The sequence below is a fragment of the Amblyomma americanum genome, chromosome 9, assembly GCF_052857255.1.
Source record: "Amblyomma americanum isolate KBUSLIRL-KWMA chromosome 9, ASM5285725v1, whole genome shotgun sequence".
Classification (NCBI taxonomy): Eukaryota; Metazoa; Arthropoda; class Arachnida; order Ixodida; family Ixodidae; genus Amblyomma; species Amblyomma americanum.
Genome location: NC_135505.1, coordinates 23,387,078 through 23,414,376, shown reverse-complemented (window position 1 = coordinate 23,414,376; position 27,299 = coordinate 23,387,078). Strand labels below are relative to the sequence as shown.

Genomic DNA, 27,299 nt, shown 5'->3' with positions numbered 1-27,299 from the left:
GGAAAGACGCCAGTGCAGTACACCACAGCCACTCGCCTGTGCAGTTTATTCTGTTTTCATTAGTTCGTTATTTTTTAGGAGTGTGCGAATGCTGCCGTCCCAAAGCGACTCAGGCTATGAGAGACGCCTAGTGGTGGGTTCCGGCTAATTTCGACCACCTGGGGTTCTTTAACGTGCAATGGCATCGACGATGTAATGACAAGGAATGACGGCGAGGACGACGGGGTGCGAAGATGCGGGATACCTGCCACTGAGGACAGAACTAAGGAGAAGTGTTACTCGGACAATACTGCAAAGAGCTTCTCATTGAAGTATGACACGAAGATACTGGAGGCGAAGGTTACCAGGAGAGAGGATAAGTGATATTCTGGACCATATAGTGACGCACTCAACATTTTACATCTTCAGCGGTGAAAACGTTGCAGATTTCGTTTCTAATTCAGCCGCATGGAATCTCAGTAACTTTTTGTGGCCGCGATTCGGGGCAACGCTATTGTGAGGCTGTGACATGACCTCCTGTTTCTCCTTCCTTCGGTAAATATTATGCTCCAGATTTATGACAACAAGTCTTATGGGTGTGCCTCGCCGGTGTGCCTCGCCACGCAGGCCATTCTGGGCACCGGTGTCCGCAACCAGAACGACGACCTGTGGGTGCGTGTGTCGCCTAACAGCAGTGTGCCGTCGGCCTTCCGCAGCCTGGCGGCGTCGCGACTCGCCCGCGATGCCAAGGAGTGGGTCCACGTCTACTCCATGGGGGGAGGAGGAACGTGAGTATCCGCCGACGGAGGAGCCCCTCACCTGATTTTCACCATGCTCCGCGCATTCATCCTCGGTAACAACCAGTGGAGTTAATTTTATTGCTGACGGACGGGCGTACTACATGTTCAAAGTATGCAGACGTGCATGCCGGAAGCTAATAATGCCACTGCAGTCCACTGCATTCGCGTCAGTATTAAAATCTGGAACTCGTTACCTGGCGCCAGTCGCCTATTTTCATCCGGGACATTTGCATCCGTCATTGGAGACATAATCTTGTACTTCCCAGTGTGGAGGCCCCTTGTATATTATTTTGGTTTTCCTCGCATTTTTTCTCTGCGCTATTATCTACAAAAAAATGTCTTGGCGTCAGTATGCACATTTTGTTCTCCAAGAGTAAGTCTGTATATAAATTTTATAACCCCCTCTCGCCATAACGCACCATTGGGCTCCAATATGGACGAATAAATAAAATAAATGAACCGCGGTGGTAGAGGATGGTACGCTTTTTCTCACAAAGAAGAACAGAAGGAGGTCCAACGTTTCACAACGTGGCCACGCTACAATGGCGCTTGCAGAGGCAGCACAAAAGGTTACCTGAAAGAGGAGCACTTGGCAAGTTTCGCATGGATTTGAAAAATAACCGTCCGGCCTCAGTTTCACAGCTGTGGAGGACCTCTTAAAGACTCTCAGTTTAGTATACTCCAGACGACAATCGCAAGTGCCTGTTGGAGCCGGAGCAACTGGAGCTCTGACATCATTGATAAAATTTTGATACGCTGTCATCGCAGAATACTACCAGTCTGTCATAGCCCCATTGCAGAAGGCGCATTAAATTGGCCTGGTCCTGCTCAAATAAGGCTAGGATGTGCTTAACTTGCGACTTACGTGCGATGAGCATAACAAAACCTTTAAAAGAGAACCTTTCCTTCGGTTTGAGGAGGTGGTCGCCTTTCAAGCCCCCTAAATACGGCCACTTGTAAAGTGTCCTGCCACTGATGGCGAATCATAGGACGAGAATTTCTATTACAATTTCATATTCGCTCTTGATTCGAAACTCGCTATGATGTTACCAATATTTGAAAAAAGAAAACACAAAACTTCGCGGCAAATCCAATATCCGGAAGCGCATTCGCTAGAATTGGTTTTCTGTTGAGGCAACACCACGGTTGTCTCAACAGACCACCCACTCACTCCCTCACTCACTCACCCACTCGCTCGCTCGCTCGCTCGCTCATTCCTTAACTCACCCAATCAATAAACCAACCAGTCAATCAATCAGTTAATCAATTTACTCGTCAAAGGAAAATCCAGTACATCGATATGTATGCAAAAGCAGGTCTATGAGTTCAACACTGTATGGAGACCACTTGTCAGTAATTGAAAAAGCATTAGTTACTATGTACAGCAAATCACAAAGTGAACACAGGATGGGAGACCTCAAGGTGGTTGCCGACGTTTTGACTAGAGAACTTTGTCTCAGCAGACAAGTTCACTTGTCAAAACGTTGGCAAGCACCCTGAGGATTTCCCTGCCTTGTTGACTTTGGCTTTACCAAGACCCATCTGAGCCTCCTCTCTCTACCATGGACTCCTATATACGGCAAAGACAGCGACATAGAAATATTTAGTCGTAACATTTAAGTTAAAAGACCTAGATATATGTCAGAACCTCTGAACAGCATACGTTAAGGAACTAGCATGTTAAATCAAAGAATATATACGAGCTTACACAATATAGGAACTCGTAGTATAAACAAGGGCAAAACAAAATGTCGAAGCGATATAAAAAACAAAGATTATTATGAACTTCTAAAATAAACATTCTCCTCTCTTTATAATTGGTGGCGTTCCTTCGGCCCCTCATGGCATGGAGGACAGAGACGACGACGGCGAGCTGCCGCAAATCGACGAAACGAAGCTGATACGTATGCCGGCAACGTTTAATCAGAATAGTTGCCTGAGAACGCTGCCATCGTTCTTTTTTTGTCAGTATTCTTGGCACTAGCTTAGGCGCCAGAAGTTTGGTCATCATCCACGGAGCATTGATTGGAAGATGTACTGGCTAAAAATTACATGGTAGAGGACTTTCGTGGCATATGATAACTGTTGAAATTTTCGGTCCTGGGGATCACCAGGAGGACAGTAGGTGCACTGGCGGTGAAGCACCTCCCTGACGAGGTAAATTAATATCGGGTAGTCACGACATCCCTCAGTTGTGCCTTGGGAGGGGGAGCAGAAGGCATACCGCGGTAAACCAAAATATATCCCCTGCTCCTGTGCGTGCACTCTTTCCAACGAGTGCCATTATGAGTACTGGTAGGATTTACTAACTATAACCTACGAGAATTAAAAATAACGACTGCGGGACTCAAGTCACTTACTTTTCCATACATTCCATCAGGCTACAAAAAAAGGCCGCCACCGTCTGGAAGACGTTGGAGTAACGAGCGTGAACTGTTTGGTTTACTAGACGAAGAAAGCAAAGAAGAACGTGCCGCTCGTCTCGAGAAACTGCTGCTCCTAACCCTTATAGGGTAACATCAAAAATGTTAATGATCCTCTTTGAGGAGTCCCATACATCCTTATTGCGGCTGGTTAATTTTTAAATCAAACATGCATGGATTCCTCCTGAGTGGAAAATCGCAAAAGTGATCCCTTTACCTAAAAACAATGGTGGTGGCTATTTTCTGGATAATATTAGACCCATTTCATTGACATCAAACGTGGTTAAGTTAACTGAAAGTGTCATACTACTACGTGTTTCGCAGTTTGTGGACCGTAATAATATCCTTATTCCCTGTCAAATTGGTTTCCGTCAAAAATGTTTCATATGGAATGCTCACACCGATCTTGAATGTCTTATTCGTCTTGCGCGGCACCAAAAATGCATGCTGCGTTGGTAACATTAGATGTAGCCAAAGCTTATGACAGCTTAGAAAACTACATATTATTGCAAAGATTACATACTCTGCAGTTTCGGAATTACTTGCGTGGATATCTGCGTTCCTTTAAAACACAGTCTTTTTCTATACTAAATGGTGTGAATTCTGGAAGATATAAACAATCCAGCGCTTTTCCACAAGGGGCAGTCTTGTCACCTGTGCTCTTTAATATTCTAATGAGCTCCATTCCAAGAGCCATCAAAACATTCGAACGTTCGTCTATGCGGACGACATTGCATTTTTATCTGCTACAGCTGACATTCATTTTCGCTATGTGCGCCTTCAATCGTACCTGAATTTCTTTGAAAGTTGGTTGTGTGACTTGCGTCTCACCTTAAATGTAAACAAGTGCGCTGTACTTGTTTTTCAAATGAAAGATCATGTTCATCTGTCTCTCAATTACCAGCGACAAAATATTCCTCAAGTTAAGTCACTAAAATATCTTGGTGTCATTTATGATGACAACCTCACATGGCGCTCCCACATTTACCATGTCGCAGCGAAAGAGGCTCGTGCTGTGGGCATGTTGCGTAGATTAAGTATTCCCCGGTCTGGAATGCGGAGAGATGCACTTTTGCTGATGTATGTTTTGTATGTCCGACCAATTTTAGAATTTGGATCTGTGCTGTTTTCTGGTACGGCTGCTTACAAAATTCGCCCGCTCGTTCTTTTGGAGCGGGAAGCGCTTCGGTTGTGCCTTGGCCTCCCAAAATGTGTGGCCAATAACGTGCTTTATCTTGAAGCCCGTATTCCCCCTTTATCATCTAGATTTCAATTCCTAACTGTTTAGACGTACCTAAAGATATATGAATCAGACTTACACCGCTCCTTGTCTGTTTTTTGTTGCCTGCCGACTTCTCTTTTTGGAGTTCACTGGCCTAGATTTCATACCCCGCAGATAGTTATGGTACAAAATTTGCTTGAACCTTTAAATGTTCTTTTGTATAACATCCTTCCGACAAAAAACAGTGGGTACTCTGTAAAAATTGTCTGTGATGATATTTTTCCGAAAAACGCTAAGCATTTACCACCCCACATTTTAAATGGATTATAAGAAGACCATTTACAAAGCCTACCTATTAGCTTAACGATAGCTACTGACGCCTCCCAATGTGATGAAAAGGCAGGGGCGGGAATATATTGCCAGCTTCTAGATTGGTCTTTTTTCTGTGCGGCTTCCCTGACTACACTCCAATTTTTCCAAGCGGAGTTTCTTGCGGTGGTGCATGCTCTTCGCAAACTAGAGCCAGCTTTCTCTTCAGTGGCTGTCATTACAGACTCTCTTTGTTCTCGTTCCTTGCTTCGGCTGTAGATTCCAATTCTAAACTCCTTCCATTCCTTACTCCCTCCGCATTTGAGCCTTGTTCACGTGATATGGGTGCCAGGTCTTAGCGGTGTGACAGCCAATGAAGTTGCGGACTGCCTGGCAAAGGCGTGCCTCAATGGCCCCGTGCTACCTATCGTTCCGGCTACAGCGTATATTACAGCATCGAGGTTCCGGCGAAAAAATTTCTTAAGAATGAGAACTGGATTTCTTTTAAGATCTGATGATTACCTGCGCCCCGCCGCGGTGGCTCAGTGGTTAGGGCGCTCGACTACTGATCCGGAGTTCCCGTGTACGAACCCGACCGCGGCGGCTGCGTTTTTATGGAGGAAAAACGCTAAGGCGCCCGTGTGCTGTGCGATGTCAGTGCATGTTAAAGCTCCCCAGGTGGTCGAAATTATTCCGGAGCCCTCCACTACGGCACCTCTCTCTTCCTTTCTTCTTTCACTCCCTCCTTACCCTTCCCTTACGGCGCGGTTCAGGTGTCCAACGAGATATGAGACAGATAATGCGCCATTTCCGTTCCCCCCCAAAACCAATTATTATGATTACCTGCACCTGAGGTATTCGTGGAGCAGGCAGTCATGCCATTCAAGGCAGGTTGAGGTATCTCTATCAAGGCTCCGCTGCCGGATCCCACCCTTAAATTTTTATTTCCACAGGTCTGGGTTGGCGCTTAATACCGTCTGCGTATTTTGTGGTCAGCACGAAACCATAGACCATTTTTTGTTGTTTTGTCGCCGGTACACCATGATGCGAAGATGGTTTTTAGAGAAACCTCTACAACAGCTTGGCCATTGCTTGAAAAGCCCAGTCTTAGTGTCGTTTGAGGCCACCATACTTTGGTACAGCCACAAGTCTGTTCTTACTGCCGTGCAAAATTTTTTAATAGAATCAAGACGGCTACCTTGTTAATTTTTTAAATATTTTCAATATTATTTTTATTCTTACAATTATCATTATCATTTAACTACTCGGCTATAATCATCAGTCTCGATCTCCTGCGTGCGTTCTGCATTTCCCGTTTCATTTCGTTGTTCCTTTTTGTTTACTTCTTCCGTCCTTACCATTCATTTTAATTTCGCCCAGGAATTATTTACCTCAAAAAACTCTCTCTGCCCCCCAACTCTTGGCCAATCCACCTATGTGGGCATGTGCCATTGGATGTAGACAATAACAACAAACGGAATGTAGTACCCTTTGAAACGGGGTGGGTTGCCACCATGCTCGGCTACGCGTGCACGCACGCCGCCTAGCGGAGCGATCGCCGCCTAGCGCCATCTATCAGAGAAATTACGATGCACGTCTACCCATTGTCGACTTGTACCCCCTCAAGATGCGTCCCAAATGGAATTTGCTTCTTTTGAGAGGTCAAGGTGGGCTTAGAATTCGGCTTGCGGTGCGATATGGTAACGCTTCAATTAGTAATTGCATGTATACAATGTTTACCCATTATTTAATTTGCGGTTATATTTCTATACCACAACCAATAGGGTTTTATTTGCCTCCAAAATTCGGAATACAACAGTCCCCGGATGGGTGCCCCTTGTCGGAATATATATAGCGGAAGGAATGCATACATATACAGCGGTCCCGTAACTGGGGTTGTTGTACCCGTTATAGGATATTTTTTTTTATTTTTTGGGGAGGGGAACGGATTTTAATGGCCGCCATCTTGGATTCGAGAAGCCGACACTATGCCGCCATTTCGTCCCCTGACGTCATATTCACATATTTCAACCTATATCCACTATATTGGACCGTGACGTCATCATTGAAACGCGGCAGGTGGTTGTTTCTACAATGCTATTGCAGATGGCGCTACAAGTCTCAATGCGAGATGTGCTGTTTTCTAGTTGCTGCAACATATGGCGCTGTGGTCTCAGGGTGGTAGGAGACCCCACGAAATCTCGAACGTGATGAGTAGTTGCTGCCACAGATGGCGCTGTGATCTCAGGGTGGTAGCAGACCCCTTGAAAATTTCGAAACATGATGAGTAAGAGCTAACGCCCTTAAATCTATGTGCATGTTCTACTCTACGAATCCGTAAGGCCAGCCACGTCAACCGAGGTCATTTTCGCACCTACTCAGCAGATGGTTCACCCCTGCACCTTTGGCCATAAACAGACCTCAACGGCTAACTTGTGGCTATTAGGGAATCCATTCGCTATATCTCCGGTGAATCTTCTAAAGGTTTGGCGTTTTTGTAACTGTAAACCAGTCTTGCAAACCCCGGACTGAGCAGCGGGACTTATTTTCTGTCTCGCTGTCTCTGGCTGTTTCTCTGTCCTCGCTGTCTTAGCTGTTTCTCGAAACCGCTGAGCTTCGTTCATCAGAGCGGGAAAGGCTTCCACGCTGTATTCCAGTGGATCTCGGGGATTTTAGAGATGTACGGAAACGAACAGGCGGATGTAGATGCAAGGACTGCCTTCGCGGGTTGTGTACAAAGGGAAGTTTCGTTTTCAATATCGCATGCCTTGTTCAATATATCAGCCTTGTTTCCTGGTTTATTTGCGCCCAGTGCGACAGCGAGATACCGAGCTCAGCCAGGTGTTCATCACAGCTGCCTTCAAAAATTCCATCTAAACACGACTTTCAGACTTCCATGTGCCATTCAGTGCAACAACGCAATCATTATTCATCGGTTGAGACTTAACGCGGCTTGCATGAATCGCCCGCGCCACTAAATTGGACGTGCGGGCATTTCTATAACCATAATAATAAAACAACGAAGGGAACACACAGAACGGCCCTTATCTTACAACTAATGAGCGAGTTGTAGGAGTTGTAAGATGAGCGTCGTTTTGTGTGTTCCCATCGTTCTTGGTCCTTGTTGCTTAGCGTTGTTTTAATATTATGGAGCATTTCCAAGTCGCCCAATCAGCCGTTCTTCTACTCTTCTACAAGCTAGGCCCGTTGTGGCATCCATGAAACTCTGGACCACGCAATATCTGTTTCCCAGAAGTGTGCGCACTTGAGGCTGGCATTGACCACTTCATTGTTGCATTTAGACAGTTATCCTCTGTCGGAGGATGTCATATCAGACTCGTGACAATTTGTCATGTTTAAGCGTTATTGTTATTGGTCTTAATAGCATTTGTACATTGTTCTTGCTAATTTCATTGTCGTTGGTTCATATTGTAGCTGCTGTTGTGATTTCATCCTTTTGATAGCGCGGCTTGTATTGTTTCGTTGCTAATCCTAACATATTTATTGTACAACGCATATTTTTGTAGCAATGTATAATGTGTATTTCTTCTGCCCCCTAATCCTGAATAATGGTGCAATATTTTTATCTATAGGCGCTCATGACTACTGGAAAAACCTTTCAGTATTGTTCTCACGTACCACTTTGCGACCGTTCACTGCGCTCTCTAATGCGCTCTGCATGGAGGGAATTTGCAATATATAAAATAAGCACGACGCTTAAGCTTCGCCTCTAAGAGTGGGACGCGACACCGTGTTGCAGCGCTGCCAGGGAGTCCGCGGAACAATAATAATTATAATAATTGGTTTTTTGGTGGAAAGGAAATGGCGCAGTATCTGTCTCATATATCGTTGGACACCTGAACCGCGCCGTAAGGGAAGGGTAAAGGAGGGAGTGAAAGAAGAAAGGAAGAGAGAGGTACCGTAGTGGAGGGCTCCGGAATAATTTCGACCACGTGGGGATCTTTAACGTGCACTGACATCGCACAGCACACGGGCGCCTTAGCGTTTTTCCTCCATAAAAACGCAGCCGCCGCGGTCGGGTTCGAACCCGGGAACTCCGGACCAGTAGTCGAGCGCCCTAACCACTGAGCCCCGAACGCCATCGTCCGTTCGGCGCGACGCCTTGCCCGTTAGACAAATCGCTCTGCTACGTAAGGTGAAACGGATGCGCGGAGCGGCAAACCACGCAGAAGCGCTGCCAGGTGCCTTGCCGAAACGCGTGGGACTGAAGTTGTAGTCGTAGTTCGTCGGCACATCGTTCTCAACTAACACGATGCCACGAACCCCAGCCTAGCTTCCGCGCCGAACGAACGGGCAGCAAGCCGCAAGTTTCGTGATGAACGCGCTTTGGATGTGCGCTGCGTTGTTCGCCGCTCACCGCGTAATTCCTGGGTGCCCGCACGGCCCTTCTGCGCCCGAACGAGACGAGCTGGAGGCGCTGCCGTCGCGCGCTATTTGTTGGGACAGTTGCGTAAATTGCGTGGAGGAGGAGGAGGAGGAGGAAGGGGAGGGATTTTTCGCTCACGGCCAACGCCGACGACACCGGCTTTTCTGTGACACGGGGCCCTTAACGCTGCCACGTTGATAAACATGTAAGTGGTTCAGACGCTTGTTTGCTTCCCAAGCCGCCAAGACCCCGACTCGAGACGGTGACCAGAAACATTGGCGATGTGTTTGGAGACACCCCCTCCTTCTTCAGAATAGCAGATGATCATAGCTTAAAACAACCTCCTCGCCAAGCTTTCTAAAAGGACATCTCTGCACGACGTGCACTGCGCCTAAGAAGCTGTTGTGAGAAAAAGACAGGAGATGAACAGAGCAAACCGGCCTCGAATTTGGCTCTTGATTTGCAGTTCTATTGTCTTGTCAAATACTATGAGTTTACAGAAGTTATGAGAGTAGCCGTTACTGTCACCTAGCATCGAATTCTCCCCATCTCCGTGGGTTGCGCCGCATATAGGAGAAGGTGTGGCAAAATGTGACACAAATTTGAATATCCTCAATTTAACTTTATTACTCATACCTGCCAGCAAACAGGCACTGCCAAATAATTTGCTACCGTCCTGGCATCACTATCAGTAACTATGAAAAGGCCATCGCGAGCGGCCGGAACGCAAGAAAATTGTGTGATGTTAAAAACATCCAACTGGCGCATTTTGCTCCTCTGCGCGGGGCAAAAGATGACATCTTCCAAACTTAAGACATTACTGAGCTTTGCACTAAATTCGCTTGCCGTTACCGGTATGGACACAAACACAGTCTCTGTGTGCCTACCCGCATGACAAACACTGCGTAGAGAGAACCCGGCACTGTTTTGTTTCGTTGCACGCTGGAGACAGGACATTTCTACAACAGGGCCTTGCGTATGTCCTAGCTGCGTAATATCTTTAGTTCAGTAGCACTACCGTGCGCATTTTCCAATTTCGGACATACGTTCGTCCTTGAAGCCTGCTTTGTAGCAGGCGGTCCACCAGGTTGTCGGCAACCTGTACACACCTGGAAGGCCTTCGGCGTAAAACCCTTTAGGTCAAAGACTTTTAGGGTGAATGTCCTTAAGTGAAAGGTCTTATGGCGAAGGCATTTAGGGTGAATGCTTTCATGGTAAATACCTTCCGGGCAAAAAGCTTTAGATCAAATAAATGCATTTAGCACATAAGTACCTTAAGTGCACACCATAACTAGTGCTACTGCACGATATTCTGCACTTAGCCACGTTAAACCGTACGCTAATTTTTAAAATTACTCTTTTATTCGGAACGTTTCTTGGTTCTCGTGTTAAAGCTGTTCCTCTTTCGCTCAGTCCTCTACAACTAGCTGCTCTCACACGCCGGAAAGTGTGGCCGTTCAGGTTCCAAAAAATAAAGAATTTATGTAGTTCACGCCTCTAATATCCTCTCATTTTCTTTACTGTTCAGTGGTGGGCGTCTTTGGGAACACCAACACGCCTAAGGCAGGCGCTCCGGAGCTTTCTTGACGACGACGATGATGATGATGAAAAACACTTCATTCAGTTAAGAGCTTTGCGCCCCCGGACTGAGACGGGCCCTCAGTAAATGCATAGTGCTTCAATGCTTTTTCTGGTCACGAAACTCCGGCCAAATTTTCACATTGGGACAGCGCTGTGCCGCTAGTGGCGCAGCTGTCGGAGTGGGGGCACAAACGGCCACGCGAGCCCCGTTCGCAGCGGCTGTTTTCCGCCCAACAGGCCCACATTGTCTTCGTATTTGGGCTTTCCGGGTATTGTTATTTGGGCTTAGCATGGAAAGCATTGAAGGACTCTGGTACAGGGTTTCTACGGCCTTAGTTCTTTGCTGCGACCGGCGAACCAGCTGTCGTGTTCCGCTAGGCTTGAGCTGCTCAGGTTTTGGGCATGGGATTTTCGGGGCTGCCTGCATGGTTTGGCATGCAGCATGGCACACAGTAATCTTGTGCGCGCTTGTAGGAAGTCAGCGTTTTCTTTTTTTTGCGTTAGCACTATCCTCGAAATTTGCAAAACAAGGGTATAACCTATAACCTCGGAGCAAGCTACAAATCATTATCCTTATTTTAAGCCCTCAACAACAGCACAATGTCGTGTTTTTCCCCATGTAGAGTCTGCTGGAAAAATAATTCTGTTATAAGAACGCGAAGCGCTAACATACTCAAACATCGCTTAAGACCTATAACGAATTGCAGTAACTAAGCACTCTACAAATATTCATGAAGTTAGGTCAGGTGAAACGCACAGTACTAAAAAATGTGCCTTGCAGAAATTTCCGCCTCTGCTGAGAAACAAACATTTAGAGACAAATACGATAGTCGGTAATGCGAAATTTGAATGCAGGGGGTGTGTTAGCCTACTAGCCACTGTCTTGACTCTTCCCGTGGCTACCCTGTTCCGGTGGTCGTCCATTCCGACACGCCACCTGTCAGGTGGCCTGTTACGCTTACAACAACGACAATGATGACAGCGACGCGGAACGCAGGAACGGGCTCGTAGGAACTGCGCTTTAAATTCCAGCCTTGCGCTAATTAGCCGTAGACACGTGGTAGGTCATGCCAGATAAATCTGCATTTAATTTGCACTTTTAAAAGACAGGAGGCGCTAGGTATCAAAATATCGCATTTCACCCCACTCTTATCTACATAGCGGCAAGCGAAGAATGGTTAAACAAGCAATGTCCCTGAAGATAGCACCATCACTGCTGCCTTTTTTCGCTTTCACTAGGAATGCACAAACACAGCATCCTAGCGAAAATTATGTAAGCAACACCCGTCATCTCACTGAAGACTTACGATGCTGTCAAGAATGACCTCTTGTCACAGGACTGGTAGTTACTGTATACTCTTAACATTGCTTCCATGCTGGGCGAGATATGAACGATTATAGGAATATATCACGGCCGCAACGTCCGTGCAGCGAACAGCAGTTTTTCGACTAATGAAGCTGTCTTTCTACACACAGTTCTGTACTGCGATTTGTTTCAGGCATGTCAAAGAGGCTATAAAACATAAAAACACACAAGCGTGATCTGTCCTTTTTTGCGCTTCGACTTCTCAAGGGAAACCGAGGTAATATCACAAGCTGTGCGCCTGACAAAAGGAGGCCTCAGTGGTTTGGTGAAATGTAAGTACGAGAATAGGACGTCTCATACCTGGTCACGCAGAGCAGTTGTTTTTTTTTTAATTTTAACATTACGGCCTTCGAAGTTTTTAGTTCATTGTTTCCCCAGGCCATTATTTGTGATCATTTAAAGATTATGATGCTCTAGGGTGGATATTTGCTGCATTGCTTCAGAGTGTTTAGTACTCTCGTGTAGACATTTTATGTTCGTGAGCACGGACACATGTTGCAGACAGCAATTTTAGATATCAGAACAATGCCTTTTTCGGTGAGATTTTGTGGGTCATTTTTCGGTAAAATTTGAATTCTCCGGCATGCTAATTCAACACTGTTAGAAATGAACATCTAGTACACATATTTTGATATTAGGTTTGATGCAACTATTTGCATTTGAGGCTTATTATAAAACAATACTCGCACAACCACAGATTTTGTCACTCAAGTCGACCACTAGCGAAATTCGACTTTAACAAGAAATTCCCCTCTCTCAGCTAAATTATGCCTTCTTTGGTCTACTTTCCAGAGGTAACAGCCAATGGACCGTAATTAACTACAACCTATTCAAGCACAGAATGAAGAAATTGCCCCCAGATTTTGTGTGGTACCACGAAGAGCTGCCGTGAGTATGATGATTGTTCCGGAGTAATATCAGAGTCCAAAGCTGCGTAAACATCATCATCATCATCATCAGCCTGACTACGCCCACTGCAGAACCAAGGCCTCTCCCATATCCCTCCGATTAACCCTGCCCTGTGCCAGCTGCGGCCCCTTATCCCCGCAGTCTTAACCATCAATTCTGGACGAAAGTCCGCCGCGGTGGCTCAGTGGTTACGGCGCTCGGCTGCTGACCCGAAAGACGCGGGTTCGATCCCGGCCGCGCCGGTCGAATTTCGATGGAGGCGAAATGCTAGAGGACCGTGTAATGTGCGATGCCAACTCACGTTAAAGAACTCCAGGTGGTCGAAATCTTCGGAGCCCTTCACTACGGCGGCTCTCATAGCCTGAGTCGCTTTGGGACATGCAACCCCTATATACCAAACCAAACCAGTTCTGGGCAAAAGCATTTTTGAACGGGGAAAAGTATATGCACGCTATTTTTTCATGTAATATAAAATTTCACTATAACATTCACGATATCTGCAGATTTCTCGTCGGCAGGGATGGATTTTTTTGGTGTCAACGTTTTTGCTATCGTCAAAAGCGTTCCCCATTGGTTTTCTATGGCAGTCTTAACTGCTCGACGTGAGTGATGGATAAACTTCACAAAATGATTTTGTTACACAGTGGTTACATAGTGGCAGAGGAAATGCATTGCATTTTTAATCCAATATTTTCCATAGTAAATGTATCTTTTCTACCTGAACGAACGTCAGCTTAGCAACAAAGAATCATGTAATTCATTTTTACCGAGAACAAAAATTCAATGCGGCCATCCTCATTGTCAGTGTAATTTCCGCTGGGTGTCTCTGAACGTGCTATCCTGCGAAAAAAGTGCTCGGCTTACATAAACTTTATTGCTTTCCATTAGTGAATCAGAAATTACGCTTCCAGACAGTGCTCCCTCCGTAGGCAACATGGGAAGACACTTTATGCATCTATTGGAAATGTACGGGGTCGCCCAATCTTAGTGCAAACACGCGAGAGCGTGGCCGCGCTCTTCGGCTGTCCACTGCGTCCGACACGGGCGCGCATCGAAGCGAAGTTGCAGATGACGCTATGCACTACCTCCAGGTCAATCTTCGTTGCTGCTACTTTGATGCGATAAGCGGCCGTGTCGGACACACTGGACCGCCGAAGAGCGCGGCCACGCGCTCCCGTGTTAGCACTAAGAGTGGGCAACCCCGTACAACCCTGTACAATTCGTCTTTGTTTTGGATCAAGTTCTTCTTACCGAAAAAAAGATTCATGCACCAGCAGGGACCAGTGTATCAAACTGCAGAGATTTCTTTTATTTAATCTCTTGCGCTGGTTACACACTTGGATTAATACTTAACAAGTTGGAACGGTATCGTGCTACTTGCAAGGCTACGCAGACTGTGTAGTCAGTCTCTTTTTCTCTAAACAGGGGATATTCCATGTCCGCTGATGTCACCACCGTATTGGAGAAACAAGGTTACTGGGCTTCTTACAACATTCCGTAAGTAGTATTAGTCAGTTGTGCAACTGCATGCCTCCAGATAGACGAAGTCGGGAAATCTGTGTATGTTTTACAGCGGAGCTGTTAAGGGCCACTTCCTTGGGCTGAGCGTCGCTATTGTCAGCGTAGACCGACAGCGTGTTGGCGGAACGGTGTGGGCGGCTGGCGTGGAGAGGAATGTAGAGCGCTTCGTCTGCGGCGGTTGCTGCCAAACGCGCTGCCCGAGGCTATGTTCGGCGATGGAGGCGTCGCTCATCTGGAGCGGTGGACCGGAGAAAAGGGCTAGTCATAGAAGAGTATGCGTGAAAGACAAGAGGTGCGGTTGTAACTGAATATGCCCCCGTCAAAACGTTTGCCGTCATATGTCATCAAGTTAAAACAATCTCCACAGCAGCGCTGAAAATTCGCATTAGTGAGTGTCGGAACCGTTCAGTGAGTTTCTTTTTCCTTCTGGTGGCAGTATTTAGAGCCGCAATAAAAAGCCGCCCCAAAAGTTTGATGAGTACAGGGCATAAAATCAGCTAGTTTGCTTTTAAAGTCAGCACATGGTGTTTTCTCGCATGCACCGCTGTCTTAGCTGAGGTAGCTTCCGCCCCTTTAATTGCCCGAAATATTCAATTTTCTTTCAAGTTCCATTGTTACACTGAACAGCGACCTCAGGATGCCAACAAGAATTGCTTTCAGGATGGCTTCACTGAAATTTCCACCAGGCGCGAAGAACTCAAATTTACTACTAAATTGAGATGGAAGCAGTATTCAGGTTCTGGAACTTTACATCTCTGCACTCAACTATATTTGCTTGGTTTACACCTCAGGAACGTCAGACGAGTTGAGATATTTCACCTCCGGTCACTTCTAGCCGGCGAAAGAGGACATACATCGTTCATACCTCGGAATCCGTTACTCCTACGCCAGGTGTGTGTGTGTGTGTGTGTGTGTGTGTGTGTGTGTGTGTGTGTGTGTGTGTGTGTGTGTGTGTGTGTGTGTGTGTGTGTGTGTGTGTGTGTGTGTGTGTGCGCGCGCGTGCGTGCGTGCGTGTGTGCGTGCGTGCGTGTGTGTGTGTGTGTGTGTGCGAGAGAGAGAGAAAGAGAAAGGGTGAGAGAGAGAGAGAGAAAGGGTGTATGCACAGATTAGAGTGAAATTCGGGAGACACTAAAACTCTACCTTTATGGTATGATGTGATAGAGTTAATGGGACCCTTGAGCGGCACGGTGTCGCTGACACGGGCGCCGTTCTTTATTTTATTTAATTTCTTCATTTAATCTATGCTTTTCCTTTTATTGCCGATTTTTTCTCTTAATTATTTTTATATTTGTCTATTTAAAATGATTTTTGCTTCTTTTATTTACCACAAGGCACACAATCAAGTCGAAGAGACACTCTCAATGGTTGAGTGATAGCGGTTCTAGTCCTGGCTCGACCATTCTTCTTTTAAGGGCAATTGATTTTCATTCTTCAGAGGCGCAACGTAATGTCGGCGCAACGACTCACGGCAATGTAGACCAATAAATACCTTACATATACCTGTAGAAGCCGCCCTCGTGTACAGCCCGCATCCCCCACTCTCGTGCGCAAAACTTTGAAGAAAATGAAAACTTAATCGCGCCAAAACGCGCCTAGTCCCACAAAGTGGTCCAAGATGGCATCAGTTTATTTTTCCCACACCGCACACATTATCATAATCGCTGCTCAACACATTTCCGCGGCTTTCTTTTTCCTGTTTTCACTGTGCCTTGCCCAGCGCCATTTGGTCTTTGTTATCCGGTGCTTGGTTCGGAAGTGCGCGGACAGCTTGCGGAATCTGTTGTATTGCGTGCGCCGTCGTTAAGCACGCTGCGTGTTTTTGAACACAAACAAAAAGCAATGGGCAATCGCAGACGGTCCTACACTATAGGCTTCAAACTTCAAGCGGAAAAATGCGCTGAGGAACACGGTTAACGGGAGGCCAGGCGCAAGTCTGACGTCGACGAAAAGTGTGCTCGCTGCTGGTGTATCCAAATGCAAAACCTCGCCGAGGCTACCCGAGCCGGGAAGGCTTTCCGCGGGAAATAGTGCAAGTTCGCAAAAATTGAAGAGCACCTCGTCGAGTACGTTCGCACAACCAGGAGCAATGGCCTCGGGGTGTCCACGGAAATGATCCGCATGAAGGCAATCGCTATCGCTCGGCACATGAACATTCGACCAGCGGACTTCAAAGCGAGTCGAGGGTGGCTTCAACGCTTTATGAAACTGCACCAACTCTCCATTCCCCGTCGAGCGACGTTGTGCCAGAAGCTGTCGAACGCCACAAAGGACGACCAGCTTTGGGAGCACGCCAATGAGGCGAGCTCGTCAGACGGCGGTGAGAGGGAAGAGCTACGCTCGTCCGACGGCGATTAGCGCGAAAGCGGCGATGGATAATGAAATAAAATGTTCGTATCTGTCGCCAGCTCTTTAATTATCTCACACAGTAGTCGCAGTGGCACTTCAGTGCGTTACATTATAGCTATTGACCTGATTCTTGTATTACCCGCGCCTGAGAAAATTTGAGGAAAAAAAGGGCGGCTTATACACGAGTATATACGTTAATTGTGTAGTGACGACATGATTATTGTACTGTGTGATTATTGTGGGGTGATTGAATTACCCGAGCGAGGTCATGTGGATGTGACGTCGCGTCTTTCTAGACCAATCCCGATTTTCTCGACACGACGACGCTAATATCAACGCCAAAGCCAACGACAACGCCAAAGGCTACGCCAACTTCTGCTTTCCTCGGAGGACTCCTACCACCTAAGACGCATCCAAACACTTGCTTTGCCCAATCTCCACCACCTACACCGCATTTACCCAACATTATACGCAGATACATGCCCTCGGTGTGGTAACATTCCCATATTCACGCAATTACATAGACATGCTCAGTTAAACCGAGCCACTTAAAGCCGCCAACTTAGCGCTGGAGCAGTGGGAGTGTTGATGCTGACCAGCGGCAACAAAAAACGACCAGGAGGCGCTAGTCGTCATCGCCAAAGCGTCGGCGGAAGCCACTGGGGTCTTTAACTGGGGACCCCACCCACAATCCGCTCCGGTCTCCGTTTTACAAATAAAAGTTTAATCTCTCTCTCTCTGCTGAATAAAACCCTTCACCTGTTACCGCATGATTTTAAATTTTGGCTAAAAATTAGTGATATCATTGTAAACACTCTGGTTCCTGCATTTGACCTTAATATTGCGTGTCATGTATGATACATACACCATACAGTTACGGGTACTTTTTGTGAAAATATAACGTTCAATTCAACAGCCATAACTAAATAAGAAATATAATTCTAAATCAGAGAGTGGTAATTTCTTGAAAGGAAAGTAACTTTTGAGATATCGAGACAGACCAGCCCCCAAGAACGCATGGCGGGGCCAGTCCAGACGCTTTGACGCAGCCTTTTTCCCGTCGCCTTCACCACAGTTTGTACATGCCCTGCACTTGTGTTAAATACACTCACACCCAAAATCATCTTGTGTTGCGTCTACACCTCTAGCATACGGTGCAGTGCGCGTTCAATACAACACCTGGGTGCTGGTGGGGTTTCTTGAAGGATAGTACCATTGCTCTTCCAAATCAAACCTAATCAAGGGACTGCTAAGTGCGGCGTACGTACAGTTTGTTTCCCTAGACAGGTTAGTAAATGGGGTCTGTCTAAGCTGCCTTCAAAAGCCGGTAGCGACGCCAAAGGGTCCAAGCGGTTGGTTACCTTGAGTGCTTTTACTTCAGAGTTGAATTGTGCAGCTCGTTTTCTACCACCGCGTATTCCAATCCAGCATTTATTAGGAATAAGCTCCCATAGAGGAAATCTTGCGGTACCGTGTTTTTCCCACATAATTTTGTTTTTGTAATTGCCTTCGACCGCCTTCGTCCTTGCCATGCAACGACCATTCACGTTCCGCCACGGTTTTAGAGAAATCCAGTTTCTTCTGCATCCGTTTGAATAGTTTTTCGCATTTTATAGGCTAGAGCTTTCTGGACTTTAGCACTTTGCCCAGGTTGATTATTATTTTGTTTCTTCCATCATATCCCATTTATCTCTTCGCCTCCGCTGTCTCCTGTGCTTTCTTCTGCCTAGAAGGAAGGAAGGAAGGAAGGCCTCAGACGTTGCTGGCACATACCCACTACGGGGGAGTGGCCAAGACACAGGCGGTTAATTACTGGATACAGGAAATTTTTGACGGGAAAAGCAGTGGAAATAGTATGTAGTCTGATAGATTGGAAGAGGGAAGGAAAGCGGTCCAGTTAACTTGGAGATCGAAGACGGGACAATTGCTTAATGTGCATAATAGTACACAATGCCTGTAATGTTGCAATGTCTTACTGACTGAGATCGGGAAAAAGAAATTAGAATGGGAGTCGCTGCGTTTCTTGAAGAAAATTTTGCACAGCAGAGCGCACACTCCTGTCGCTTCGTCCAAGCAAAGAAGCGCCAATGGAAAGAACAACCGCGGAAGACACAGGCAAGCCCAGTTGATGAAATGGAATTTGCAAAAGACGCTTCCTTAAATGAGAAAAGCGGCGGCAGAACAGCAGGAAGTGATCCATTGTCTCAGGTTCGGCACAAAAAGGGCACAGTGGGGAAGCTGCCAGGCCAGATCTGTGAAGGTAGAAATTTAGAAGGGGAACCCGGCAACGCAAGCGCGTGAAAGAGACCTCTAGTCTGCGTGAGCGCCAGTCTTTGCTACTCCAAGGATGCAGAAGATGCTGGTATTCGGGAGATGATGTAAGAGCCGAGGCAGCAAATTCCTGAAATATTGTGTAGCAGCGAAACCTCACCGCAGCTGTATATGCACACGATGGTAGGACAGCAACAATTGGGCCGCTGAGAGAGGCTCTTGCTAAGGAATCTGCAACCTCATTTAAGTGAAAGCCCATGTGACCTGGTACCCAAAGCAACCTTACCGAATTTCGATGCAGCGGAATCAGGAACTTAAAGAGGCGTAATGGCCGAGAGTTAGTGGGTGAGGATAAGGAAGAGCAAATGGACAGAGAGTCTGTCATAACCACGACCTGGGAAACGGTAGATTCTAATTTTCGTAAGGCTAAGATTACTGCTAATAATTCAGCCAGAAAAATTGGAGTGAAGTCAGGAAGACGGAGAGAAAAAGACCAATCCAGTGAAGGTGAAAAAATTCCCACACCTGCCTTTTCGCGATCCTGCGAGGCATCGGTAGCAATAAGAACATGAGAGGGAAAGGACCTTAGGTGGTCCTGCAATAGACCCTGAAGAAGCGGGAAGGGCTGCAGCTTTGCATTCGATGGGAAAATGTCATCGAATTCAATCTGGACAGATGAGGAGTTGTTATATATTTGGCGGACATCAGTGAAATGAATATTTATGCGATCAAGGAGGGACTGCACGTAACATATCTGCGGGGTATGAAATCGAGACCAGGCAGCACTAAAAAAGGCGGAAGGTTGACTAAGAAATATTATACTGGAAGCGTGAAGAGGTGAGTCACACAATTTTAAAAATGTTTGAACTGTTAAAAGGCGAAACCTAGCTGATAACGAAGGCATTCGCGCCTCAAGGTGCAGAACAGCATTGGTGACATATTTTGGAAGCCCCAGACAAAGGCACAACGCCTCACGCTCCAAAAGCACAAGAGGGCGAAGTTTATAGGCAGAAGCTCCTGAGAATAAAACACACCCGAACTCCAAAATTGGGCGGACGTACATTTTATAAATCATCAGAAGCGTATGCCTTCTCATGCCTGACCTAGCACTACAAAGCCTGCGCAGGATGCCAATGGCCCGAACTCCTTTTGCAAAAACTTGCTCAATGTGTGTCCGCCAGGAGAGAGTAGAGTCGTATATGACACCGAGATACTTCACCGTCTGAACTTGAGGTATTATGTTATTTCTATAGACCAGGCAGATGTTTACAGGAACAGAAACTGGAAATACTAACAATGCGCATTTCTTCACATTAAGGGACAGATGAATTCTTCCTAGCCAGTTGTCAAGAACATTGAGGTAATTTTGCAGGGTTCGATAAAGAGTGTGAATGTCACCTGCTGATGCAAAAAATGCAATATCGTCGGCGTACACATAAGTTTTCACATTCTGAATGCATGGAATTGAGCTTAGAAAAATGTTAAAAAGAATAGGTGAGAGAACTGATCCTTGCGGAACACCTCTTGTCTGTGGAAATCTCCTTGAGGAAACACCATTTTCGCAGCAGTAAAATTCTCTATTTAAATAAAACAAATCCAGGCTACAAAATAAATCGAGAAGTTCAGCTCCTGTGATCTTAGTAAAAGAGTCGAGTGCGCCACGCTGTCGTATGCTTTACTGACATCCAAGGTGACAAGCGCAGCAAACTGTTTTCTATTGCGAGCTAATTTAATACGACTCTCAAGGTCAGTATGAGCACACCAAATTGAACAACCCGGCCTGAAACCAATTTGACATGGATTCAATACAGCATTTTTTGAAATGAATGACATGACACGGCTGAGAAGGACCCTTTCCACCAATTTCACTAGGTTCGATGTTAACGAAATAGGGCGTATATTGTCTAAAGTTAAGCCCTCCCCTTGGTTTTTAAGCAATGGAACTATTTCAGCAAGACGCCACTCATGCGGTATCCAAGGACCTTTAATAGAATGGTTAATTAGAGCCAACAGGTCTGCAGGAGATTCATTGAACAAAATTTTGATCATAGATGAAGTGACCTTATCGGGGCCAGGAGCCGCTGGGGATAAGCGCAGAACAATTTGCGACAGCTCAGGCATAGAGACCTCAGTGAAATCACTTGAGGTGCATGTGAATATAGTAGGAGAAGGTAAAGCAGATGTAAAGCGAAGCTCTAGGCCACACGCAATATCTTCTAAGGCCTTTGCGATGTCAGCAGGGGTCTGAACGAGGGATTCAATGTTGGCAGTCAGAGGAATCACCTTGTTGCGCCTCATGAAATTAAACAAAGCTCGTTTACTTCCTGATTGGGAAAGGAAATCATAATGATTTGTATTATACTCCTCCTTTGCACGGGCGACAGTGCGCTTAAATGTTGCTGCAACATACTTATAATCCAGCCAATTTTTTGGGCATTGATTGATGAGAAGTTTCTTCCAAGCTGCTTTCCGTCGTCTATATGCACGCGTGCACCCAGCATTCCACCAATTGTTCGCGATTGCACCCTTTGTTCTCTTAACCAAAAATTCAGACGTTTGCCTTGCATGGTCCAGTACTGAACATAGATGTACAGCCTTGCTTTCGGCACTTATCTGAGCGCGAGTGTCTGAATTGATTTGGAGGGCTGATTTTAGAGTGTCTTTAAAGCAATTGTAATTAATTAACGTGCGCTGATGTCGCTCAGGAAGAGTTAATTTACACACAAACTTGAAACTAATCTGTAGATGATCACTGTTTGTTGCACAGCCAACAGGCGCCCAAGACATAACGGAGACTCCTGGGGAGGAAAAAGTTAAATCCAAGGCAGAGCGGCATTGACTGCGAACAAACGTAGGCAATCCGGAATTGTTGCAGATCAAGTTGTTACCAGAAGCCCAATCAAATAGTCTAGAACCAAAGCTGTCTGTTTTAAACCCCCAAGTCACATGGTGCGAATTGAAGTCGCCAAGTAATAGAACCTGAGATCGGCTACTAGACATGAGTGAGTCAAGGGGCCGAGTGTCACGCACACCAGACGGGAAATATGCATTAGCTACCGTAAAGGGCTGTTTACCTGGGACACTGAGGTCAACCGCAAGGATTTCACATTCATTGTCCGCATATTGAAAAGAAATGCATGCCCTGTGGCAAAACTTTGTAGATATGAGCACTAACAACCCTCCCCCTCGTGATGACCGGTCAAGCCGGAACGGATGGTAATCCTTGAGATGATAATTGAAATTTGGAGTTAGCCATGTTTCCTGTAAAGCAACTAAATCTGGTAGAAGCTGATTGCATAGGCAATTTAAATCTATTGAAGCTGAGAATATTGATCGACAATTCCACTGGAGTACACTTAAGAACCCTATCTTGGAGGAAGTGCCGTAGCCGCGACTGCCTTTTCTAGAATACTGGTCTTAGCGTTTTGACTTGCGTTACTTTTCTTTGTCTTTGACTGGGGGCAAGATGGACCTGCAATATTCAGAGGAGACCCACTTCGTTTCTGGGCGCGGAGATCAGACTCCATATCAATACAATCCATAGAGGATGCGTCCATAACGCTATTCGAAGGAGAGGGCTGAGCGGTCTTTTGTTGCTCACATTGTTTTTGGCCCTGTGGAGAGGAATCCATTACTACAGAAGGAGGGGTAGCTTCCGAAGCCAAAGAAGACAAGAGCGGAGCGGTGGAAGCCTGCAGAAGATTGGTCATCTGAGCAGCTATGACCTGCGAAATGCACGTGGACACGGTTTCCATAATGCGATCCATTGCATTTGCCACAGCTTTCTCAACTGCCACTGTAATAGCCTGGGACAAACTAGAATCCATTATGGGTGGGAATTTGGCGGCCACACTAGAGTAGGCTGAGGCTCTCTCCTTGACTGCAGCAAAAGCCTCTCTCCGCGTGCATCTGCGCTTGTCTATAAGCTCGAGCACCTGAACTTCTTGTGCTCGTGCAGGACAGTCAGGCGAATCAGCAGGATGAGCACCGCTACACAAACAACACTTCTCTTGCTGTTCAGGACATTCCTCTCTGCCATGACGTTCCCCACAGGCACAGCAGCGTAAGGCCTATTTGCAGGCTTTGCCGCTGTGGCCAAATCGCCAGCAGTTTTGACACTGAAGGGGCCGAGAGTTAAAGGCATCTACTCGAAAAACCAATGGCCACACCTTAATCTCTGACGGACAAAATATTCCTGCAAATGTGGCAATGACGGACTCAGTAGGAATTTTTACTCCGTCAACCAGCCTGCTGCATCGATGGACAGCAATCACTCCCGCAGGCGAGAGGTTCTCAAGCGTTTCCGCAGGGCTCAATCGAGAGTCGACCCCTCGGACCAAACCCTTGGAACATGCTAGATGAGGCGGAATGAATGCGCTCACCGGGTGGCTGGCGAAGGTCGTGCACTTTAGAAGATCTTCAATACAGTCTTTATCCGACGACCGGCACAAAACACCACCCCTGCCGAACTGCCGGACATCGGTAATGTGCCTAAAGTGCTTCGATGTGGACTGAAGGGCCGCCTGCACTGCCTCCGGGTTGTTCAGTCGGATAGCGCCTCCATCGGAAGGCACTAATGCGACTGGAATGCTTGAAACACCGCTGCGGAAAAAGAGATCAAGTGGGAGCTGGTCTTTAGGAAGAGATGCCGACCAAGGGGAAAACCCCTGGCCAGGAGAAGAAGTCGACATTAAGCTCTCGTCCCGCACCCAATCACCCCAGAACAGGAGCAAACAGGCACAGACAAAAAGAAGGAGAAATTTAGCAAGCTAACGCAACACCGCCAGGTACTTAGCCACTGCCCCGCAGCCTGGGTAGCTGAGCCACGTCAACAGGGACAGAAGAACGTCGGCACCAGAACAGGGACAGAACAGGGACAGAAGAACGTCGGTGCGACTGGTACGCAGCCCCTAGACCAGCAGGATATGGTCTTTTTCTTCGTCCTCACAAAGCGTACTAGAGCCGCATATGGCACCACCTGCTGAATGGACAGGGCCTCACTCTCGTTTCCGCAATAAGATGTGCTGGTGTGCTATCACAACTTTAATTACAGGGATTAACTGATTAAAAAGGCGCGCATTCTTCTCAATACGAAAAATTATGTTAGTTCGCTTGACTGCAGAGAATTTATTTTCTTAAGCTTAAGTTCCTAAACTCCATAGAGTGACAAAATTACCCGTAGGTGCATACTGTATCATGTATGATACGCAAATAAATACCGCTCGCCCAACGCAGTCTGAAGGATTGTCGCGCTTCAGATGCTGCACCAGAACTGAACCAGAAAGAGTTAATATGAGTTTTTATTAGTTCTTTATGAGTTAATGTTTCTCAAAGCGCTGCCTCCAGTCAGAATTCAGAAAAATATTTTTTCTACCTAGTGAATTTTCTCAAGAAACACACAGCACTACCTCTACGCTGATTTGAAAAGGAAACCAGTAAAGAAATCCTCCGGAAGGTTAAGTTACCGCGGAAATGGCTTCAAGACAGTGCACATTGTGATACCAAACAAGCAAGGCTACCGTCCTCACGGTCGACGATTACATGGGACAGGGAAAGCGCATCGTTTCTATACGTGTAATACTCGTACGCTATGCGTCAAGTGGTCAACGCTAACGCTATCGCGTTAAACTGCCGGAGGCGGGTTGCTGCTTGGAAGCCTCGCTTGGAAATCGTGTAAACGCTTGTCAGAAAAATGAGGTGATCGAGTCGCAGTTGTGCAGTGATTATACAGTATGTTCTGCTCCCCTGTCTCATCGAATGAAGGGTGCTGTTAGCTGTGATCAAGCTTGCTGCTGTGTGCACGCCATACTCTCCGATACTGTACGGCCTGGCAAAAGGGATAACGGAGAATCAGACGAACATCGAAGACAAAAAATTCAAAGGGAGTTGAAATTGTATTGGCAATGCGACAGCATTAAAAACAATTGATACCTTAACCGGAAGCCATCTTATTTCCAGTTGGGTGACGTCACTTTCTTCCATCCAAAGGAGACCGGCGACACATCCTTTTCATGATGAGGCTTTTAGTGCTATCGCATTGAAGCTACGGGTCATTTGAGCAGCAGACATCTTGCCCATTTCGAGAATTGAATTTGTTTAGTGTTAAACGGCACGCTGACGCATCCACAACCCGCAATTCTGGAAGCGACCCCCATTTATTTTGTGAGCTCATCGCTGTCATAAACATTTCACGCTACATTTAGCGAGGAGCATGCAGCCACACTCTTGGCAGAGTTCCAACTTTCCATCTCTACCACAGGTGGGCACGATTTCGTTTTGCGTTGCTGTCAACGTCTCTTATGTTTCTTTATCCCTGTGCTCCCCTTGCATTCATAAGAGGGCCAGATATTCTCCAGTTAGTGGAGTAAAACTTTGGTTGAACATTACGCGTGTCCCTCGTGGTCTCGTCAGTCGACCTGCTTTCGTTTCACGCCCTGTGATTTTATTTTGACGCTGGTCTGCGCAGCTTCTTTCCAGCCATCTTCAACGCGAGTGGCCTGCCTGGGCTCGTGGAGCAGCACGGCGACTGGTTCACCTACGACAGGTGTCCGCGGGCACTCATGTTCAAGAGGGCTCACAAGGAGCCCCAGGACGTTGATGGAGTCCTCAACCTTATCAGGTTTGCAGAGCATTATTGCCTTGCCCAGTAAAATTTGCCAACACCAACTGCCTGCCGTTGCGCTATTCCATCATCACGAGTGAATATGCCCACGGGTATCCATGTGTTATTAATTTTTCGTGCCCATAAATTTAACTTCATGAGGCTTGTTTGAACATGCAAAGCCAACTGCAAGCAGAAATTTCCAGTACAGAGATTTTTTAGTGAGGGGTGAACAAAATTATCGCCGATTTCCAAGCTCTAAGCACAAGGTAGCTACAGCAATATTTGCTCTTATAAACGTTATAAACGCAGCGTGAAGGAATTTTCTGACGTCAATTTTTGACGCCGTCAACGCGCAATCAGCGTCACAGAGAACTTTTAATCATCGAGTGATATGATGACCACAAAATATATACACGTGACTTTATGAGCCCTGAGTCCAAGAAACCATTGATGTTGCCCTTCTGGGTACTGGCTTGCATCGGGGCCCTTAGAAACACAAGTAAACAAAATATTTCAAAATTTTCTTATTTCATATGCCACTTACAAGGTCGATTCTTCGTTTAAAGCTTGCAATTGTATCTAAGAAGGTAACGCAAAATTATGAAACGTCGTGTCTAAGCTGATATAATTTTAATAACTTATCATATATGCGTGTTTACAAGCGGGCGCAAGCGATATTTACCCATGGGTAGGGGTAACAGGCAGACGCGCCACCCAGAAAACGGGTCAAAACAAAACACTTCGATGTAATTTTCTAGTTTCAAGCTGAACCTGTAAAGTCGATCCTTCACTTAGAGTAGGCGAGGGAATCTTAGAGCATAAAGTAAAAACATTTCTAAGCCAATTTACTTTCTACCAATGCGTGCTTTGACGTCGAGGTCACCTTCAACTATGCCGAGGCGTTTAATGATGTCAGATCAGCAGATCTAGCGGTGGTGCTACTTAGATTGTTTCAGTGAGTCGTCATCATCATCCGCCTGACTACGCGCACTGCAACAGAAAGGCCTTTCCCACACATATAAAATTAAACCTGTCCTGTGCCATCCGCAGCCACGTTCTTGTTTGCAGTGCATTTCTGACTAAATGCGAAAAATATGTAGCTCCAGTTGCCAGCTGATGAAAAAAATATATTACAGGAGACCATGCTGCGTACTACAATAAATAGACTGGGCTGCCACAGCCAAATGCTTGGTCTGAAAGGTCGCACTGAAATACGCCGCATTTTACCAGCCGCGAAAGCTGAAACAAAATATACCAAACGTGCCATTCTCAGGTTCAAATGATCTCATATGGAAAGGTGGAAAAGGAAATAATTGTGGAGGTGAGAGACGACAATCAATCACGGTGAATGCCTGCATCGGCTTCGCTCATGTCATATTTATATATATATATATATATATATATATATATATATATATATATATATATATATATATATATATATATATATATATATATATATATATATATATATATATATATATATATATCAAGGAAGCCAACAGTGACCGAAACCCAGGTACATAAGGGAATGTTTCTGATTTGTTTTTTTTTATTTGTAGTGCCAATCAGCTGGTTTAA

General features: G+C 46.1%; 1 protein-coding gene across 3 annotated transcripts in view; it reads left to right on the top strand.

Moving 5' to 3' along the window:
* The window catches only part of LOC144104000 (putative phospholipase B-like 2), a 171,130-nt gene that overhangs the window by 115,493 nt on the left and 28,338 nt on the right, over positions 1-27,299 (top strand). For 2 of the 3 annotated variants that reach the window (XM_077636768.1, XM_077636769.1), the window contains 4 exons: positions 607-767; positions 12,860-12,955; positions 14,402-14,473; positions 25,581-25,733. In XM_077636768.1, the coding sequence (XP_077492894.1) occupies positions 607-767; positions 12,860-12,955; positions 14,402-14,473; positions 25,581-25,733 (482 nt within the window). The remainder of the gene's footprint in view (positions 1-606; positions 768-12,859; positions 12,956-14,401; positions 14,474-25,580; positions 25,734-27,299) is intronic. The other variant, XM_077636770.1, reaches the window with a different exon arrangement.